At 43.3% G+C, this 22,856-nt stretch overlaps 1 protein-coding gene across 1 annotated transcript in view; it reads right to left on the bottom strand.

Moving 5' to 3' along the window:
- The window catches only part of frem2b (FRAS1 related extracellular matrix 2b), a 68,624-nt gene that overhangs the window by 11,703 nt on the left and 34,065 nt on the right, over positions 1-22,856 (bottom strand). Inside the window, exons 4-14 of the mRNA XM_039781071.1 lie at positions 19,248-19,478; positions 16,251-16,376; positions 14,886-15,137; positions 3,511-3,660; positions 2,479-2,688; positions 2,169-2,366; positions 1,887-2,051; positions 1,133-1,315; positions 916-1,046; positions 661-816; positions 112-415 (exon numbers count right to left, since the gene is read on the bottom strand). Of these exons, the coding sequence (XP_039637005.1) occupies positions 112-415; positions 661-816; positions 916-1,046; positions 1,133-1,315; positions 1,887-2,051; positions 2,169-2,366; positions 2,479-2,688; positions 3,511-3,660; positions 14,886-15,137; positions 16,251-16,376; positions 19,248-19,478 (2,106 nt within the window). The remainder of the gene's footprint in view (positions 1-111; positions 416-660; positions 817-915; positions 1,047-1,132; positions 1,316-1,886; positions 2,052-2,168; positions 2,367-2,478; positions 2,689-3,510; positions 3,661-14,885; positions 15,138-16,250; positions 16,377-19,247; positions 19,479-22,856) is intronic.

Genomic DNA, 22,856 nt, shown 5'->3' with positions numbered 1-22,856 from the left:
CATGTTTCAATTTTCTGTCGGGGGAAAGCAAAATGCAGCCAGCAGCAGCTTATATCGCCTTTTCCATGAGCGAGAACAAACGCTTGAGGCTAGAGAGTGATGTGCACTCACCCTCGTCCACGCTGATGGACACTATGGGGCTACTGAGCTCCAGACCCTCATCCCCGTTAGTGTTCACGCCCCTGGCGGCACACTGGATCCTGGACCCAGCCTGAAAGTAGACTGAATCCAGAGTGATGAGCTTGGAGGAGGTGAAGAAGGTATCAAAGTCAACTTCCCTCATCGGGCTGGTGACTCCATCGGGGCCGGTGGGGGCGCTGACGAGCCAACGATAACGAGTCAGGGTGTTGTTGATGTTCTCGCTTACACAGATGGAGCCTGTTTTGTCATAGTCTGGGTATTTGGGGTTACAGGCCTGGAAAAGAGACCGAAGAAATGATGCTGGTGAGTGAAATGCACCCAGAAAATCACTGCATTACTCTTGATGATCCCTCAAGATAGCTGATAATTGAGCAAAGTGGGCACATCAGCTAATCACTACCTCATTAACAGTATTTACCTGTAAAGCTGCACTGACAGAAAGTCTTGCTAAATTAATGCAGAGTAAATGACTGAAAAGTATGCTATTAAGTATTCATTGGACTATCACTTGGGACATACAGTGACACAAATGACAGGGTATCCGGCCACAGGGAGAGAGTTGGCAGTCCTGTCGATGTCATCGTAGTGCAGCAGAGACACCACCCTGGGCACAGAGGGGAAGGTGACATCCGCCATGCTGTTGGTCTCCTCAATGTAGATTATGGCTTTGCTCATCTGTTGATTGACAAGCAAGGGAAATTAGGAGGATGTTCACGGAGAAGGTAGTTGCACACTTGACAGTTAAATGATATGTTAATTTGGTGTAATTTTCACCTTTGTCTCTGCCACCATGTTTTCATCAGGCTTCAGGTGCACAGTGAACGCCTCCCTCATTTCTCTGGCACTGTCGTATAAAATCTCCACGTCCACATAGTGCTCTGTGTCTCCCTCTTTGAACACAATTTCTGCAGAGAAAGGAGAGATTTGATCAATATTTTGTGAGCACATTTCAAATAAATGCTGTCCTGAGAAAAGTGCTATCGTTATTTACCCTCAGATACGGGATGGTAGTCCTCCCCAGAGGTAGCAGATCCGTCCTTGGTGTGAACTCGGACAACCGAGACCTTGGAGGTGTCTCCAACACGCAGCACTGGGATCTTCACCACAGACACTTGGCCGCTGTTCTTTGGCTCATTCACGCTGAATTTGGTCTCTCCGAATCTAATAATCGCCTCTGGGAAATCATGACGTACAGTTTCAATCATGCAGGTAAACTGTAACTCTAACATTACAGCATACCACATAACACTGTAAAAGCCCCTGTGTGTGCAACATTCAGTATTTGCTGCTCCAGGGCGGACAAAACAAATTGTAAAAAAATGTTTTTGCAAACTAATGTATGCCATTGGGATCATTTAAAAGCCCTGAACACCCACACATAGGTTTCAGTTAATCTAGCTGATTAGACCTCTTCCCTTGACTGTTAGTGACTATAGACGGACTGATTGACATCTTCCTGAGTCTCCTGTTAGCTTTGTTGCATCTGTTAGGACAGGGCAAATGACAGCTTTATCATTCTTATTGGTCAAAAAGATTTGTGACCTAATGAATTCCCATCTGAGCTCCAGGCCCACCTTCAACCTGAGCAGAGGTCTAATCAGCCAGAATAACTGCAATCAGCTGTGTGGTTGTTCAGAGGCTTTAACACATGTTCTACTCATATAAATAAATATTCTGCACATGGGGCCATTTAAACAGAACTATTGCAAGGGACAACGTATAACCGCAAAACAAAGCATTCTTACTGTCTGCATCGTCTTTTATCTTGATGAGCGTTTCATTCTGCCTTCCAATAGATGCTCCAAACGGAGATTCACTCTTGGGGCTTCCCAACACAAGACGGAGCTCTTCTTCTTCCTCGTGTTCTGTGTCATCAACTAGTACCAGTACACAAGGCTTTTCAATCTCTCCTGAGACGAGAGAGAAGGAAAAAAAGATACTGGATGACATGTCCTTGTAACTGAATTGGACAAGTAAAGACAACACAACCCATGCAAAGGGACGTGTGCTAGGTTTTACTACAGCACCTGGTAAGAAGGTGATGATGGAACCATCTGTGTTGGGCCTCTCATTGAAGTCCATCATGACCTGGGCCGTCCCCTGCCGACTGTAACAGCGTACCGTGGACTTGTAGCTGATATCTCCACTACGGTATACAGTAGCTGAGATCTGCCCTGCGTTCTCATCGCCCACATACACAGCATCACGGAACTGCACCTTTGGCACTAGAAGAACATAATTAAACCCAGTATAAATAATACAGTGTACACATCTGAAATCGCAAAGTGTACCCGTTTTTAAATGAATTTTGATTAAAACCACGATTTTTTTACTCACAGTCTGAAACGGAGTCATTGATGAGGATGGTAGTCTTGCTCGGCTCCCCGAGGATCCCGTTCATAGGCATCCGGAGTACCAGTTCAAACTTCTCCGGCCCCTCCAGCACCGGCTGGCCCAGGTCATCCAGGATGGTCACACGAAACGTCTGCATGGTGACCCCCGGTGCGAAGTCCAGATTCCGACTGATCCCAACATAATCCACGCCAGCTGCTCCACAGCAAAATATAGGTCAGGAATGTTTCAAAGAACATAGTGCTTATGAGATATAGTGGATACAATACAAATGGACTACAGCACTTGATCTCATTTCGACAGCAGTTCTCATGTTACTTCATAATTCCTTTTATGAATGTCAGGCAGCGAGCAAGATGAAAGGCTAAACCATGTATGCCGACAAATTGACACGTTCTATCTCATGGTTGATAGCCATGAACGGTTGGAATTTGTTGCGTGATTAAAGGAGAGCTGCGAGAAATTGGATATCTCCCCGAGCGCAAACAGGTTATTCATTTGCCATTCTTTGAAGAGTCTTGAGTATTGAGAGCTCACCCTTTGCCCGCAGGCTTTTCTCATGTACTTCTGACCCAGTTATGTGTGTAAGTCTGGGCTTGCATTTCCACTACTCTGCATATGATTAGATGCTAGTTATTATTACGGTTATCAGGGAGCAAGAGATGTTAAGAATCTGTACAAGAGGGAGAAGAAGACTGCCCCGGGGCTGGAGATAACAGAGGCTGTAGGGAAGGCTCGAGGAGATATAGCCACCAGTCGTATGTATCAGATGCCTAGAAGGCATAGGCCCAACAGAAGAAGCCCTGACTTCTTTCCCCCTAACCTTAAACAATGTTTACATTCCTCAGTTCATCCACCTAACATTTCCAGCTTTAACATCACCAGTGGACTCTTGAGCTCAGGAAAACAGAGAGTGACAGGGTGATGACTTAAGTCTATTGTTTCCTGTGGTTTACATTTCTCTAAGCGCTAACTAGCCAAAGCTGTCAGAGAAAGGCGCCTCGCGGGGACACGTACCCTCCGCCGAGACAGGATCTGTCTTTCTGGAGCGCACTGTGACGGTTCCACCTTTGGAAAGATCGGTCCCCGTCCTCCATACCTGCACCTCCACGAAGCCATCGCTCTCATCCACGTGGTAGTGAGTGTTGCCAAAGTAGAAGATGGGAGCTGGGGAGAACAACAAAGCAAGGAGTGAAGGAGACGAGGAAAAAAAGCACACGGGAGGATGTAATCCATAATCATCCTTTAGCTGTTTCACAATAACCGGATACTCGACCGCCTGTTGCAATTGCGGAGTTGAATCTATAATAGCCAGCGTACTCTGTGAGATTACCACTGATTACAGGAGAAATTGAGAGAATGTTTCCATCGCAAACGCCAGAAGGGAGTCAACACTGTAATTGTAGCCCTTTAACAACACTTTCTAACTTCCTGGATGATGTTTTTTTTTGGGGGTTCTACATCTGTATTGATTCATTGATTCTTAAAAGATGAAAAGCAACCTGAAGGCAGAGCTGAGTTTGTTTGTGGGTGAGTGTGGTGGTAGAGTTGACTTTGAAAATGAATGGTCTGAGAGGCAGACAGGAGGCCTGACAGGAGGTCTGGGGGATGTAGAGCTCAGTGTGCCAGCCCAGGCCTGCCTGACTGCAATTAGTATTTCTATGAGCTGAGATTCCACTGCAGCCAAACTCACCCACTATTTTTCTATTTAACCCTTTCAGAGTCTGTTTTCTCTCATGACATGCTGCTTGTGAAACGGTTGCTTAAGGGACCTCTGTATACGAGGTGCAGTCAGCGACTGTAACCCTGTAAGAACTGCCATCACAAAGAGACAATTTATGGACTTTAACTGCAGGGAGTCATGGTCCCTGAGAGACATACAGAAATAACTTGAGCAGCCACAAGCTGAAACCATTTCGAAAAGCAGCTTTTAGTTACAAAATGCATACATTCTCATAATTGTTCAAATACATCGCTGTTATTATAACTAATGGGAACAAGCCACGGCTGAGCAGTAAAAACCTTGTGCTTTTGAAAGCAACTGTGACCAAATAATGAATAAATTAAGTGAATGACGATGGCCATGGGCAGAGTTGTGGTTTCCATGACAATGGAACTCTGCATCTACAAAACGATCATCACACAGTGTGCGGCAAAAAGGAGGGTGGGGATGTGGAACTGAGCGATAACTGCTTGGAAGAAAATCAAATGCATACTGTTGTAACTGCGTGATGATAATGTTATCTAATGAAACCAAAATACAAGAGCAGGAAAAAAATAAAGGGATTCAGTGTCAACAGTGCTGCCAGGCACAATTAGTGATCAAGAAAAATGTGTTTATTATTTTGCACTGTCATTATTCTTCCAAGTAATCGGATTCTCAGATGATATTGCATATTTTGTTTCAGTCTGCCTTGTAACAGCTCTATATTAACAAGATAAGACACGTTTTAAAAGGGACACAGTCTTTTTAGGCAAGCCTTTGTGGTTCACAGAGAAGCCACCTCTGTTGTTCAAGTAATATTCCCCCTAAGAGCAAGCAAAGGACAGCAAACTTTTATGCTTTAATCTGTCCTGAGAGCACAGCCGGGACAATGAGTGCTGCATCAAGAGGCTTGCAGCTGCCAGAATTTCTCCCCACAGAGAAACCAAACAAAGATGGTTTTGGCTGCCTGCACAGGCTCCCCAACAGGAGGAGTAATCAGATCTACTAGCCGGAGGACGGCAGCCAGGAACTCAGACCCTGTTGTACTAGTCCAGTAATCAGATAAGGTTTGTGAAGCAGACAAACAGTGAGCTTCAAAGCGCTACGGCCCATTAACTGAAAGGTAAACCACTGGCTCCTGGGCTCCATCAGCCCAGCCAGCAGCAGCCTTCTACGCCACACGGTCCATCTAGGGTTACCTGAATGGAAATAGAGATGATCCAGATTTAGACCTAGCTATTTTGTATTTATGTAAGGTGTAATCACTTTCATTTCTTCCAAAAAAAACACTAATTTAACTGATTTATAAGATTAGATTGTATATAGTTAATACATGACTTGTTAGGACTGTCATTGAGTAGCTTAACCACTCACTTTTCTTCTTAGAAATTAAAATTACAAAACCTACAGTAAGTCAGAAATAAGAGCACCTTACGTATAGTCATTATGTCAGACAATTGGTTGTGCAATATGCCAGAATAACAAAGCCAAACAAAGGCAGTATCTTCACTGTTGCATATGTGTGAACATAGAATAAAATAAGAGGCACAAGGAGAGACACAGGCATCCCAAAGGGGACTGTTACACTCCCACTGACTGCTTGATTCTACTTGAACTTTGCGTGACATTCCCACAGCGCTAAGTGGCTTCTCTAATGGTGAGATCCAAGTGAGCCCTGGCAAATGCTCCTCTGCACTGTGTGCAAAAGCATGAAAAGCAGCTCCATATTCAATACAGAAGAATCTACAACGTTAACCGTTGACGACTGTGAGAAACGTTTGAATTTTCAAAGGAGGCTCTGGATTGAGTGTCTCAAAGCTGTTGATTAAAGTCAGCACCTTTTCTGCTCAAGTACTTTGGACATCTGTTTATATCAGAATGAATGGAAATCCAGGTGAGACATAATGACAGGGTTTGTGGGTTCCCCCTTATTTCATCCTCGTCCAGGATATACTGCACACGCACGGAACCCGCCCATCTTTAAAACGGCTCCTAATCATACCTTCAGAACCTGAGGAAAATTTACAGGCAACTGACACAAGACTATAAATACACGAGTGAAGACCTGCTGTACAAGCATTCTCATGTCTTACAGCCCCAACCACAAAAACATTTTCCCGGAAGCAGAGTCAATATCAAACAGCAATTATCTTTGCAAGAAAAGACAAGTTTCTCCGAACCCGTGGTAGCCAAACGTGGAAACTGTAAGGGTGTGGACGTTTATGTGCAGATGGTCTGCCGCTGGGAAAATAGCAGGTATTCTGAGGATAGCAGCTGGCCAATGCATGGTACTGTAGAATGCCTGGACAGCTTGTAAACTTTACAGTCTTAAGTGCCAAGTTGCCAGAAGATTTACCTTTTTTATACAGAAAACAGGGAGACATAACTCATGTCCCTCTTGTAAAAACTGTCAACATTAGCAATAAGCTTGGCAAAAACCCATTTTCCGCAGCAGCTCAATAGTATCGTGTATCTATTTTGCATTAGTTGGAGGCGTCGGTGTGTATGTGTGTGTATGGTGTTGAGAAGAAGACAGAATCAAGAGTGTGAAAGGCTATTAGGCTGTGTTTAGATCTCTTTATTAGCAACATAATACAACCAGCTATAACCTTTTGCATGCATAGTTTCCCACTAATCACCATAGTCCGTTTTATGTTTTTATTGACCATGTCAGTTTGTACCTCCTCATGTTTACTGCTGTTATTTCGATTCTGTTCACCAGTCCTGTTGTGTCCTTACTTGTTATCTTGAGTTCTTGGCTTCTGTTTATCTTTTTTTACTTGATTCCTCATCTTTATTGTTTGTTTTTACGGTAGATTCTTTCTACCCCTTTGTCCTCTCCACTTTAGTTGTCTCTGGCGTTAGCCACTTCTACATCGGAGTGTCTACACATCCACGTGCCTCCTCCAATAGCGTGACTGGATTCACCTGGTAGTGGGGCCAGAGCTAAATGACCTGCTTGGTGCCTTTTTAAAACCCATTCCTCCCAATCTCTGTACACGGTGTGTGGTATTCCTATGTTGAAAAACACCCTCATCATGTCAGTTTATACTTTGGTGTAGTGGTGCATATTTTTAAACACATTTTCAATAAATTAAATTAGAACAAGACCAGGTGACACACATAGGGCCTATAGTTTACAGAGCCCATGATCTTTACCGCCTTGGTAATCTAGCCAAGTGTCACCAGCTGATCATTTGTACCTGGGTTTGCTGGGTTTTTACTGAGCACACAACCTGAACAAGCAGCAGGGATCGGAGGTGCAGGAGGCAAACGATGATCCATCCCGACCGTCGCACCTGTGTAGCCTGACAATTGTGTTTGTTGGAGGTTTGAACAGCTGGAGGCACAGCTGTTGGGAACTGAACCTGCATGGGTCTCTGTGACTGTGGGCAAATATTGTAACTTTACACTACCTATATATGCCCAACAACTTGTTTCTTTGCTTGCATTCTCAGTGTAGCAATGCATCTTGTCAGGCATACACAAACACACTGTGTACCATGGAATCAAAAAGGCTAATATATAATTTATGCCAAGGTAACTATCCCTTAAATATCTGCTTATATTATAGTATGCCTGGAAATGTTATCAATCAATTAGCAAAAGTGCTTCGGCAGTATTTGATTTAAAGGAATTTTGCATTAATGTGATGAAGTACTTGTTTTTTTCGTATTTGGATTATCCAAAAATTGACATTTCCAACTGATTATTTTAATTGTAAATGGTTTTCTTAATTGAACTTTCATACTGACAATGCAGCAAGCAGTGATTGAAGATCACTGATCACTGATTTAATGACTGCAATTCTAAGGATTAACATAAGGTATATAGACATGCATTTAAAGTCAAAACAAATGGCAAAGAATTCCACTACTCAATTATGGGTTATACATAGGGGGTCATTAAGCAAATTAACAAAATGTAATACTATTAAATGGTTTGTTTCTGAATAAATTATGTCGACCCAAATATGTAAAATGGGAAAAGTCTGAAGACCACCCAGTGGGATTTTCTTGGTTTGGTTACACTTACTGTCTGAGATCAGTTGCCAACAAAGTTCCTTCAGAGGCATGAAAAACAATTCCTGTGCCATGTTAGAGCCTGGTGGTTTTCATTTCAAACTGAGCTAATTTTAATTACTCTCTCTCCCTCTCTCTTTCTCTCTCTCTCTCTCTCTCTGCTGGTGAAAGTGTGCTTATTAGTAAAATGAATGTTTTGTTTGGAAAGAACATTTCTTCTCTTCCATGGCAGTTTTTTTTTTTTTTTTTACAAAACTGGCTATTACTGCAGTAAACTTCAACTAATTTAGTTGTCAAAGCTATAAACATTCTCAATATAGATTCCCATAACTTGTAACGGTAACATCAGACATTTGGCAGACAATACGAGCTCCGCCTCCTACTGCACTTGTGTGGTTTCTTGCACGTGCTCGTACCTACGTAGGTGGCCACACAAGGTGCGTGTTTGCACCGAGCAGGGAGTAGGGAGTGCATACATTGGTGCCCTGTGGCTTCTTATTTCATCATATTATGCTACTCTGGTTTGCTGGCTTGAAAAGAAGACATATTGCTGACATGCTTTTTTGCTGATACCAGTAGTGTGTGTTTCTAAACTATTTGAGCCCACAGTGCGGTGTAGCCGCTGAAAGCCCTCCTGGGGAGCCCCAGCATAGAGCATAGACCTCAGGCAGGCAGGCCCAGGTGCTCAGCCAGGCACCGACTCCTTCCTCCCATGTACTGGATGGCTACTGCTGCAAGAGGGATGACAAAGAAGGATGTGATGCCCCCATTTGCCTCCCTTTCCACATATACTGGAGTGGAGTTAGGAAAGGAACCTGGAGTATGTCTGTGCTTACATTCAATACCAAGCCAGGACAGCTAATACATCTCCTGCTGCCGTTCTACTCTTCCAGACAGGAGATTGGTCTTGTACTGCTTGCCTCAGAGCTATTTACCATTTACTTTACCATCAGTATTCTATGCATTTTATTATCACCTCCTTCAGGGAGCTATGAAGGCTTGGCATCACGTTATTCCTCCCCACCCCCTCTCTTCACATTCCAATTATTCAGTGGATGGAGGCAACCTAAACACCTCATGCCCCTATGTGTTTGTGTGTGCGTGTGCATTCAGGCAGTCAAACTGATGTCAGGTACTCGTGTCATTATAATAAGGAACCAAGTTGTCAGACAACAGCTCGAGGCATTGTATGTCTCAATGTCACTGAAAGTCTTGACAACAGAATCACAATTTCAAAAAAAACAACGAATGTTTCCACAAAAGCAGTAGTAGTCTGGCCCTTACATTCATGCTGTATGAGACAGTGGGCACCGTTGTGAGTTTTGGTGCTTTCTGACAACTGATATGCATAAGAAGATGTTGATTCAGTCACTCAGCCACCCTGACAAAGCCAGAGGTACAGATGACATGATTGCAGATAAAGCAGGAATACAGACTGATAACATTGGTTGTCAGTCTGAATCAAGTTAATCCTATAAATGCACTGAGCCTTCTTTTCTCCTCTTTCTGTGTGATAATACCACTGACAAGATCTAATGTAGGCAAATGCCTGTCAGGAAGTCTCCTTGGAGATATGTAGAGCCAGAACGTTTCTTAGTATATTTTATAATGAATTGACTTTTCAAGCTACAAAAATGTGATTACTCAGGCAAGTCATTGTTTATAACAGTTACTCACTGGCTGACTCTACGAACCAGAGGCAATCATAAAAAAAGTATTTGCCTTCCAACACTATGAAAAAGCAGCAATGCATGAACCTGAAGATAAAGAAGAAAACTGAAGAAAACTGTGCCCCACTGAAGGAGTAGTTTCTTAAACCATTAACCCTTTACCTTTGTTTTTATGAGACTACTTCTAAAGCAATCTGCAAGTTGGCTAATCTTATCTAGTACTTCCTAATATGTATGTACTTTATTTGTCAGCCTCCCTGTTTCTCAAACAGCCTTGACCCTTATCCTAAATGTAAAGGACAAGCAACCGTATGTGACAGAGTCAGACGGTCCTAGTAAGACATTAATCAATAACTTCTCCGAACAATGAGCTCTCTGGCAGTTGTAAAGACATGCATGACTTACACCGTTAGAGTCGGAGCCATCCATAATTGGAAATGTAATAACTGCAGTGGTATGAGGCTGAATGCCGGAAGGACCGACTGATGAACATCCTATTAAAAACCTGTGTGTCTCAGCAGCTGCCTTTGCAGTGTGGAGTCAATACTGAGGAGCAGCGGAGGTCAGAAGGCCCTGTACTCACTCTCAGGTTACAGCGGGCGGACGCTGCTACAGTCAGAAAACATTCCAACCACGTAACCTCCGCCCTCCTCAAGCCGTTCAAATCCACTTGAAGTGTGTTTGCCTCGAATCTCACAGGAATATAAGAGGAAAATTACCTGTTACACAGCCTGCAAACTGCTGCTGCAGTAGCCTCGAAGACAAGACATCCTCAGCACAGGTTCATGGACACATGATTCAAATCCTTATGGCTATGATATGATCTAAAACTATTGTAGAATAATGTTCTTACTATTTGCAGATGAATATAATAAGAATGTAAAAGGTTTCCGTAAGAGACCAAGGGCCCTATTTTAACGCTCTGAAACACAAGTATCAAACGGCAAACGCAAGTAGCTTTGTGGGCGGATCTCGCGCTGTTGCTATTTTACCAGCGGGATAAATGACTAAAAATCTAAAATGGGTTGTTCTGAAGTAGCTACATTACTCATCTTGACACCTTGGCATTACTACATCAACCAATCAGAGCGTTATCTCACATTCCCTTTAAAAGCAGGCGCACTTGTTCCATGGCGGATAGCTATTATAATGGCGGATTTGCTAGGCACATGCTCTTAATAAATTATATTCATGGGCGCCCGCCAGGAGCAGTTCACAGCCAAGGAGACCAACGTTTGCTATTGAGTTTTCTTTTTGAGAAAATGTAAATAAAGAAATGTCACAAAAACATACTTTCCGATGTTTTGGGCTCACTCTCACTGAATCACGAGGTTATGAATGCATGGTGATATTTTTGCAATGTAGTCTAACATTAGACCGAAATTACCTCACTACAGAAGATGCAGCTCTTCTGTCTCTCCTCTCCCGTGCTGCTGCTGGGGCATTTGGGTTAAGTGGCATCAGCACATGCAGTTCAACATCACATCTCCTTAAGTCCTCTAATATTTCCTCATTTATGTCATCAACACATCCATGGTTCATGGAAATGTTGTGTAAAATAAGGTCATATTTTTCCTTGTATTTATGTATGGTTTTCAAAAATGGGAACTGCTGCATCCGTGTAGCTGAGAGAAGCAAAGTGTGTGCGTGGTGTGCACACTACATTACGACCAAGTGTGCGCCCTTAAAATAGCATCTGAATAACGGGGCACTGACTTTAGACTAGGTTTTTCCTGGTCTGTGGCGGAATTGTTTTCTGAAACTGCAAAATAGCACTAGGGAACATTTGCGCCTGAACACGCCTCCCCTTTTTGCTGAACCGCCCCCGGGAGCGCAAGTTCATTCCCTAATTTACCGACGTGAGTCTCCATCCATCCATCTTCGTCCGCTTATCCGGTGTCGGGTCGCGGGGGGAGCAGCTCCAGCAGGGGACCCCAAACTTCCCTTTCCCGAGCAACATTAACCAGCTCCGACTGGGGGATCCCGAGGCGTTCCCAGGCCAGGTTGGAGATATAATCCCTCCACCTAGTCCTGGGTCTTCCCCGAGGCCTCCTCCCAGCTGGACGTGCCTGGAACACCTCCCTAGGGAGGCGCCCAGGGGGCATCCTTACCAGATGCCCGAACCACCTCAACTGGCTCCTTTCGACGCAAAGGAGCAGCGGCTCTACTCCGAGCTCCTCACGGATGACTGAGCTTCTCACCCTATCTCTAAGGGAGACGCCAGCCACCCTGTGCGGAAACCCATTTGGCGCTTGTACCCTGGATCTCGTTCTTTCGGTCATGACCCAGCCTTCATGACCATAGGTGAGGGTAGGAACAAAAACTGACCGGTAGATCGAGAGCTTTGCCTTCTGGCTCAGCTCTCTTGCCACGTCACGCGGAATGCGATAATTGGTGTAATACCGCACCGGCCGCTCGGCCGATTCTACGACCAATCTCCGGCTCCATTGTCCCCTCACTCCGAACAAAACCCCCAAGGTACTTGAACTCCTTCACTTGGGGTAAGGACTCATTCCCTACCTGGAGAACGTCATTCCATCAGTTTCCTGCTGAGAACCATGGCCTCAGATTTAGAGGTGCTGATCCTCATCCCAACCGGCTTCACACTCGCCGCGACGCACCGATCCAGTGAGGGCTGAAGGTCGCAGGCCGATGATGCCATCAGGACCACATCATCGCAAAAGCAGCGATAGAATCCCCAGCCCACCGAACTGCAACCCCTCCCCCCCCCACTACGCCTCCGATAACCTCACCCATTACATAAATATTACAAACAGGATTGGTGACAAAGCGCAGCCCTGGCCAGGAGGCCAACCCTCACCTGAAACGAATCAAGAACTTACTGCCGAGCACGAACGACACAGCTCTCACTTTGGTCGCAGAGATTGGATGGCCCTGAGTAGAGACCCCCTCACCCCATACTCCCCCACAGCACCTCCCACAGTATCTCCCGGGGGACCCGGTCATACGCCTTCTCCAAATCCACAAAACACATGTAGACCGGTTGGCAGAATACTCCCAGGCCCCTCCAGGATCCCCAGAGTGAGGAACTGTGGTCCGTTGTTCCCCGACCAAGAACGGAATTCGCATTGTTCCTCCTCAACCTGAGGTTCGCCCCCCACCACCCCCCCCTAAAAATAAAAAAAAAAAAAAAAAAAAAATACTCCTTTAATAGGAAAAGGGAGTCTGTGGACTAAAAAATAAAAAAAAATATTTTTTATTTTTTAAAAAAAATTAATTAAAAAAAAAAAAAGAGAAAATGCCGGTGCTCCATAGGCATGATGACAAAGTCAATTGCGCTGGGTGCAAGATAGGACCCCAAGTGTGTTTTGGTGTATGCTTATTTAGCTTAAGCCATAACTATAAGATAGTTAGGGTCACAGTGGCCTCGAGCAAAGTACATTGAGTAAAAATAAGTGAAACAGGAGCAGAATGTACCACTTTGTGTGAGAGCAAATGAGGACGAGACATAATACAGTTGTGTAAAGATAGCAGTCCCTGTGTGGGAGAAGAAGAGGGGGCCCAAGAAAGAAAGTATAAGAGATTAGGGGAAGAATAGATAGGGGCTCATAAAGTCTGACAGTCTAGAGAGCCGTGGACTGGCTTTGGCTTTTTGTCTGTTTCTAGGGAAACTTAGTCTCTGCGTGCTTTGTGATCCCACAAATTTGTGTATTGAAACTCGGATGCTTGACTGATTAAACGAATATTTTTGACTTCATCTTATCGTCTTATTTGGCTCTTGCTTGTGATCAATGCAATTCCAATTTAACAAATGCACAGGGATATATAGGTCTTTTATTTGAAGTCAGACACATTGTCCCAAAAGAGGGGACACAGAGGAGGGAAATCCCCAACACTATCAGATGTCTGAATACATTTCTTGGGAGTGGAAATGCAGCACTGAATATGTCTGCAATGCTAAAGCACTGGAGGTTCTCAATAATGAATGTGATTATTTCAGCAGTTGCCATGCTGAGGGCAAAGTTGCCAATAGCAGGACCATCGTCACTGACCACAACAACAACCTTTGTTTCAGGTTGGACGTTGGTCATTAGCTAACTGGATCAGCGCTATGCTGTGCTCAAATCCGGATATTTTTTACTTTAGTTAACATTAAAGTCTATGACATTTTCAGCAGCATGTAATGGTGCCTGCCAGAAGACTCTAATTTTGAGTAATTTCAGCAGTTGGAGAAGCTTACTTCAATTACATTACATTTCCCAATGCTCACGATTTTCCAACTACTTAAACCAAGCAATCAGATAACAGAATGCTGAATTAAATATTGCACCATCACCCCAATAATGGAGCTCGAAATGGTTTTGATTCAAGAAAAAGAAAGACGGCAATCATGCCGGGTTTCAGCTCTAGTGTTGCCTGGCTGCGATCACATACTGCAGTGCTTCCGGAGATCATCAGAGCGATAGGGAACTAAGGAATGGTCGTCAGGTGTTGGGGAACAAAGAGGCGTCAGGAAGATATGGGAGACTATCAGCCCTCCAGTCTGAGCCTGCAGATACAAGATAAAGGCTTCGCCTCCAGGAAGGAGGCTCACACACTCAAACGCTTGCTCTCCGAGGCATTGTCAGACAAGCACAAACGCACACCGAAGAAAAAAAAAAATCAAACACGCATTTCACATGCACACAAACATATTTGCCATGTGTCTCCCCAACTGTTTGAATTTCTCTAAAAAACATTTTGCACTTTTTTCAAAACCTTTTAAAAACAACCTCCTCAGCCATTTCAGCTACCAACCATAACATATACACAAATACTGTAGCACCTCACGCTAAATCCGATAAAAGCCCTTCTTGCCAAGAAACCCATTCACGCTGCCTTTTGTTGAAGCTTTAATCAGAATGGAAAAACCTTACGTCTCCAAATGCCACAAAGTGATTCAATAATCAAAGCCCTTTAATTCATTGTACCTGCACAGAATATGACCGTATTGCATTCCATTTCACACTTATGATCAGTGAAATGTCATCTTACCGTCTTCCATATCGGGAATGATTGTGATTCTAGCTGCGGGGAACTCTAAGCCCAGACGGCCCCCCATGGGCATGCTGAGGGTGACATTGAAGCTTTCCTCGTCTTCATACAGGGAGTCATCAATGATCACAACCCGGCAGGATTTCTCTACCTCTCCCTTGTCAAAGCGCAGGATGCTGCGATGGTCCTCAGGCCTGGAGATGTAATCAGAGTAGGACAGCACCGTGGTGGGGACCGTGCCTGTGGCCGAAACTGAGTGGACAGAAAACAGGATTACAGAAAGCAAAGTTAATGATCCAGACTCTGCCATAATACAGTGTGTTTTTCACATGACAAATCAATACATGAATATGGTTTCCTTTTCCACCAAAATTGTTTTTCATGAACAACGTGTGTGCGTGAGTCTGTGTGCGTCTGTGTGTCCGGTTGTCTTTTAAATACCTTGACAACCCTTCATCCGATCTACTTCACACTTGGCGGGTGAATTGCTGGGTACCCAATGAACTTGGTGTTTGGAATTTGGAGCAGTTTGGACAGTGTCGATATGAATAAACTGTGAATAAAACTAAGCGATAGTTTGTAAATGAATACCTCCATATTTCAGCTGCGTGTTTCTGACCGCTGGATATAGCCTTACTGACCTTTACAACTGAACTTTTCTTCACTTCCCTCAACGAGCACAAGCAAAAATCCTACAGGTTAGGAACATAGTCACTCTGCCTGCTCAAATTGTAAGTTTGCCAACTAAATTATTTTTACTTTATAACACTAATAACGTTACCGCTGGCAAAATACCTACGCTAATTAAAACCATGCTTTTAATGTTAAAGCTCCTATGTCCACTTAAAGGGGAACTATGCATTTTTTTTTTTTTTAGCTTAATTGACCTTAACTGAACAGCTTCGGAGTCATTGGAATGGTTATATGACTTTTTTCGGGTTGAATGGTGGTCGTCTCACTCCCCCCTAGTACTTGTGAGCGGAAAAACCACCCTTGCAATATTCGGCCAGCGGGCCGCCGTAAGGAAATATCACGTGATTGCTTCACGGCACTGCACACATACGCCCGTTCAGGAACTGGCTAACAAGGTACCGATGGAGTTTTTCACACTATCGTCATGGCTGAGCCGGCAAAAAAGAAGCAGAAAGCTGGGAAAGCATTGTCGGAGGAACAGAGAAAGAGGAAACGGCAGACTGACCGAGAGAGGAGTCAGACACGAGTAAACATAGGAGCTGCCAAATATCTATTCTGAAGCTGTAGGGGGAGCTCTAGAGAGAAACCTGCCAGCAAAAAGCGAAAACAGCAAAGAAATGGCCAAAACTGCATAGCGCCTCTTTAAACTCCAAGGCATAGTTCTTGTGTTACCTTGCTGAGTGTAGCAGATGACCATGAGCTCCTGACTGGCATCTCCACTCCTGTGCACTGGGATAAGCAGCTCACCAATGTCCTCCTCTATGTTGTATGCAGCTGAGGGTATGAACACTGTTGACTCTGTACATGAGACAAACCATCCACATTAGATCATTATTTTGACATAGTGCGTTAATATTATTGGAGTTAATTACTTTTATGTTAAAGTGGCCATATTATGCTCATTTTCAGGTTCATAATTGTATTTTGAGGTTGTACCAGAATAAGTTTACATGGTTTAATTATCAAAAAACACCATATTTTTGTTGTACTGCACATTGCTGCAGCTCTTCTTTTCACCATGTGTTCAGGTCTCTATTTTAGCTACAGAGTGAGACATCCTACTTCTGTACCATCTTTGCTGGGATTCGCACATGTGCAGTAGCTAGCTAAGGCTCACAATTGCTAGCTAGCTGTTTCTCTAACTGCAGTCAGTACAAGACAGGATTAGCCGGGAGACTTCTTCTAAACGAGGGCGTACTTCCAACTTTGCGTGGAATACCTGCAGAACAGGGACATGGAAGTAGTTCTTTTTTGGATTATGGTGAACTTGTGTGTGTTGTAGCAGTGTTTTGCCATTGAGAACGAGGGGGCTAACTGCTAGCATGCTAGTGCTAGCATTGTTTAACCCCCTCGTTTCAGCTACTGACGTAAAAAGCCCTGCAGATTCTGAACAGCTCACCCGGAGACTGAAGGCAGGTTACATTCAGAAACCCGTATTTCACTCAAAATAGCATGGATGGTTTTTTCCAAGTCTGTATGCATGTGGAAGCACCAGAGACACAAAACCGTGTTCTGGCATATTGAATGTGATAAATTGAATGTCAAGTGAACTGAACTGAATGATAAGAGATGAAGAAAAGGAAAAAGCTTCAAAGCATATGTGACAGTATACACATGCTTACAGGCGTTGGAGCTTACACGCTGGGACCAATGACAGCTCTCATTACAGCTCCTCTGATTGTGCTTCCATCACGTTTAATCAAAACCCATCTACTGTTTATTCATCTGCAGCAAATATTCCAACCCAGAGTCGGCTTACAGCGATACACAGAATAACACAGAGACGTGGATGCGGAAAAATGTTATCCATAATATAATGCTGTTTAGGAAAAGAGTAAGGAATCCTTGTGTACAAATCAGCATTTCACACACTTTCATATAAGAAGTCTAGTTGCCCACATAAATTGGCTAGAATAAAAAGGTGTGTTAATTTACGCATTAAACAATTTGTTTTTTCACTCAACAGTTTTACTGGCAGATCTCCATCTCTTTGTCCCCTTCCTTCTCTGAGCTGCACATGACAACCAGAAAGGTAATGAGCTTTCAACATTTCCCCCCTGAAATCCACCGAGCTCAGACAGAGGCTTTGTCTGCCTCTCAAAGAGCATCATGGTCACCCACATTCATAGGGTGTTGACCCATCCTTTTCCCTCCTGAGGACCAGGATGATGTGGCCACTCTTCACTTCTTGATTCAAACGCTAAGCTCATTTCAGTCTGAGCCACTTTACCCTGTCTGGTGTGAAATCATTTATTTTTCACAGTTTCATGGTGGCAGCCTCTGGGCTATTCTATTATTCTGCTCTCAGTGAAAAGAAACAAAAGAAAATACATTTTTGTATGAGCCTTCAGAGTTTATTTGACCTTGCGAGGCCAAAATCTTTCAAACTTTTGAAACAGTAAACAGTATAATGAAATGATAATGGGCATATGGCTGTAGGAAGACAATGTCTTTTCAAGGCAAACGGAAATAAACATATAAATTCACATCTTGCAGAGAGATAGCTGCCAGTTTTGTTGATTGCCCTCCAGAGACTGGGGTTTTGGGAAACAGTGTTCCAACTAAACTTGATAATTAGCATACATTGTTGACAGCAAATTCTTCCCTTTCACCCAATGAAGCCCTATGGGATGAGCAGGATAATTATCCATATTTATACGTCTCTACAGTAACTCAGCTGTATCACAGTCAAGCTGTTTCCACCGCTCATCTGTTCTTGTAGAGCTCATTTCAGATGCAAGGGCGGTCAGCTTGGTTATCTCCATATATCCTTTTCACCTTGTTTATCTACACTTGTGAAAAGAAAAATACTGCCCATAAACATGGTTTGCTTTTTACTTATTATGTAGCTGTTTCCATAAATAAGGTAAGGTGCAGGATGTTGTTAGTTCTCTCAGCATTCAGTCTTCATGTAAACATATTTTGTATTTACAATATCGAGCTCTGATGCCCTCAGAAGATGGACAGAAGCATTCACAGCTGAGATGAGGGCAAAATGATTCTGAAATCTCTGCTGCTAGAAAAAGATTCACCTTTAGGTACACAGAAAAGAGTGCACTTTGCAACGAATGCACTTAAAATTCAGTGCATTCCTTAAGATATTCAGTGCATTCCTTAAGATGTAGCCTATTTTAATGACTTCGTATTGGTTTATACTTTCCCTAAAGTGCATTGCCTTCTTTCTCTGTCTTTATAGATTTGTCATGTTCTAATGTACCGAGAAAGCGCATCCATGTGTTATTTGTTGCTGGCACTTAAAGTAGCAACTAGTTTATCATGGGTGTGCTGGCCATTGAGGCTGCGGCCCCCTATTCAAAATATAACTGACATCTTCATCCCTTTCTACAATGGATTTCTTTCTGTATGATTGTTGAAGATCCGTGCAAAACAATGTCACATGATTTAAGACACCCAACATCAAACGCTAAACAATATTTCACATAGCTGGAAAATGTTCTGCTGTCAAACTCTATTGTAGCTCCACTTGTGACCTGAGTGTGTTGCATTATAGACAATAAAAACCCCAAAAATGCAAAATGCAAGGTACTTTGCCAATATTTGTTTTAGATATTTTTTTTTTTAAGAAAGAACGTATTTAATCTCACTAAAACACTAAACACAATCAACATTCTAAGCAAGATAAATAAATGTAAACGTGTCATTACTGACCATCGTCAGGGTCCAGGATCTCCACAGTAGCGAACTGTGGGAATTCCAGGGCTGCCATCACCGGTTCAGACAGAACGATCTGGAAGGTCTCGGACACTTCATACTCGCTATCTGACAGGATCCGGACCTTCCAGGTGGCCTTGGTCTGGCCCGGGTTGAACTGCACCTGTTTCTGAGATTTCCCCTGGAAATCTTTGTCCTTTTCTGCAGTGCCATCCGTTGTGCCTATACCTTAAGAATGACATGGAGAAAAAAATAGTTAGTATTATAAAAATCAGGTAACTTCTGCTAAACCTGTGAAAATGCCAAACATCAGGCATATTAGAGAATGTATCACCTTGGTCAGGTTTTAGTACCAGCAACCATTAATATACATTTTTCACATATACATAGCGTTGAGCTATCATTTTCTTGGTTGCGGTTGAGCCGGCTAGCCAAACCTTCCTCGGTCTCCCAAGCAGGTGTAATTTAGAGTCGTCATTAAGTAACGAAACAATCGGGTCAGTAGGAATTCGACATCCTACCACATCAGATATTAATTGAGCGTCAGCGTCAGTTCTGGCAGGCCAGGTAGTCAAGACGCTGCTAACGCTATTGGCCATCAACACGGTCTCATCAGCTGATCTGCTCCAGCTGAGCTGCATCAGCTGATTTGGATTAGCGCATCAGCTGGTCAACACCCCTCGCTGCTCAATGGCTACACTCAAACAGGGCGCCCTATTTAAAGCAGATTCAGTTTGCTCCTACCTGCTTGCTGCTCGCTTCTCTGCCGCCCACCACCTCCCCAGCTCCTCCTTGTCGTGTATAACGTGGCGTTTGCTTCTATGTCATCGTTGCTGGTCTGTTCATGTGGGGGAATAGTTCAGCTCACACCGTCCTAAACTGTGTGAGCGTTCCCTAATGCTGCTTCTGTCCTCTGACTCTCTGCTATTTCATGGTGCTCATGAAAGGTCAGAGGACTCCCTGAACAGAGCCATACCGCCAAAATTTTATTCAGAATTTATTAGCTGAAATGCAATTATTCAATAAAAATTTCCTAAATCATTTTTATTGTCATGTGTGTTCTTGACTTTATGGACCTGACAGAATTGATGTTGTTCTATTCCAGAACTCATGCACAAGCACTTTTCTTGAAAGTATGTGCATTCTGTGAATCCTGATATGTGTGACTATAAAGGGTCAAAGTTAAACAGACCTCAATCAGTCAATTAAAAAGATGCAATTAAACTCCTGTTTTTCATCGCCTCTAAACCAGGAAAAAGTCACGTCCCAGTTGGTCTAACACGACAATATCTGACCATCTTCTGGCTGCAGTTTCCCAACCCCAGTGTTTCAAATGACCGTAGTGGGAATAAAGCCAATTAACCCTTATGTCTGCCTTGTTATGTTGCAGCAGCAGTGGATTGGAGGCTGATATGCGTTGCCTGACCTTCGGCATGCGAGCTGTTTGATGGGGCTACAGTCCCTATAGCTGTGACACTGGCAGGGTTCCTGTCGAGAAGGAGCACTGAAGCCGCTGAAATGTCACACAGCCTCTCCATTGTCTTTTTCTGACTGGCCACACAACAAGCAGCAGGGGTCTTGCAGTCAATAGAAAGAGCATGGCTGCATACCCCAAGGCAATCCTGTAGGCTTCCATAAATGTAGGAAATATTAAATAAATGAAGCACGAGTATCAGCACCATAACAGGAAGAAAAAATAAAAAATAAATGCTGTTTGTTTACAACCCAGGAAGGAAGAAAGAAAAGAAAAACTGAAGTATCGCATAAGAACTACACACAAAATCTTCAAAAGACCCCAGATTGAGAATTGCACAAGTTTGGGCTTTTAGGAAAATTACCATTCTTCTCTTTGATGAATATAAAAAAGAAGTGGGCTTTGATATGCAAGTACAGACAGAAGGAGAAGGCCCCTGCACATATGTGCTGAGATAAAATGGTCAAGCTCAATGGAGCTTGAAAAATCAGCAGTCTTCAAAGACTAGCTAGGAGAGGAGAGGTATGATTTGCTCTTAACTCTCGTGCACAATGCCTGGATTGGATGGCCCACATCACTCACTCACTCGGAGGCTTCTCGGCAGGTGGGCTTGCTGTAGCCTCCAAACTGGTGACACCTGCACTGTGTGCACATTGACCAGTGAACCACCAGTGGGCTCCTCTGATCAGTGTTCACTCAGGCAGGGCTGGGCAAGAGGAGATATCCCCAGTCTTCATGAGAAGGTACTGGCCTAGGATCAGTCACTATCGCATCCCACCGCTGAGGCAGATGGGTGGCTTGAATTGTCAGACTTCTCAGGTGGCCGGTTTATGCTGCTTCATTAAAATAGTTTGCTGCTTTATTTTATTTATTTTTTAAAGAATTTTTGTGGGGGGCATTTTCATTTTGACAGGAAAGCTGAAGATATGAAAGGGGAGAGAGAGGGGGGAATGACAGCAAAGGGCCGCAGGTCGGAGTCGGACACTGGCCAGCTGTGTTGAGGAGTAATCCTCTATACATGGGCGCCCGCTCTACCAACTGAGCTATAGGGGCACCAATAGTTTGCTGCTGCTGTTTTTAGTTGTGTACCTGCAGGGGGAATGCTGCAGAGATATTTTGAAGCATGTGTGAAAAAATAATCTGTCTGGATTAATGATTTTTTAGGTAACGTGTTTCTCACTGAAACCCAAATTAATTATTAAAGATTCAAACAACTCCTGCTCATGTTACGTCCCAAACATGGCAGAAAAAGGCAAAAGGTTTTGGCAGGTGAAATACAAGAAGACATTAATGTAATAGCACACCAAAACCATTTTCTGTTCAATGTTTAAATTAGGTCTGCAAATGTTTTTCTTGGCAAGAAATTGGAAAAACTATATTTCCAAAGCCATTTCATACTGACAGACTGACAGAAAGAAAAAAAGAGTGGTGTATAATCAAAGAATCAATGTCTGAAGATGTAAACATGTACTCACTTAGTGTAATGAGAAATGGACAACATGTAAGCTTTCACCACTTGTGCATTTAGAAAGAGAAACTTTATTGCTATTAGTATCCTTTTGAGGGCGCTGTAAAGTCCAATTTAAATTGCAGCTTCTTTTGTGTGCTTTCCATCACCGGCATGGAGAGGTACATCACCCTCCCTCATCCATTATCATTCTCCTTCATGCTGCCTCAATCATAAGAAACTGCACTATGAACAGCTATGGTTTGGCCTTAAAAGTACACAACACGAATGTTGGACGTTATGAAAATGCGAGGCATGTTTTCTCTGGGCACTCAACACCGAGTGCATCCAAGGTTCAACGTAACGCTTCTTTAATTTATGATGCAGCCATTAATAAAACAGTAGCGATGCTCCAGAAAATCAAAACAAAGGACAATTATGTGATTGCTCCTCATCAAGCTCCTTATACAAGATATATTATTTTGTTGTTTAATATTAATTTGCAGAGAGATCACTGTGGGGTCATCATAAAGGCATTTCAGTTTGTTTTTTTTCAGCTTCTTTTTTTCTTGTACCAACATAAACAACAAATATTAAGTGTGTTCTTGTTATCACAGTTACTTACTGTGGATTATTATTTTTTTTTTTTAAGATTATTTTTTGGGTCTTTTCCCTTTATGAGATA

The sequence above is a fragment of the Perca fluviatilis genome, chromosome 2, assembly GCF_010015445.1.
Source record: "Perca fluviatilis chromosome 2, GENO_Pfluv_1.0, whole genome shotgun sequence".
Taxonomy (NCBI): domain Eukaryota; kingdom Metazoa; phylum Chordata; class Actinopteri; order Perciformes; family Percidae; genus Perca; species Perca fluviatilis.
The sequence above is the reverse complement of the archived record's forward strand: the minus strand, read 5'-3'. Positions and strand labels throughout refer to the sequence as shown.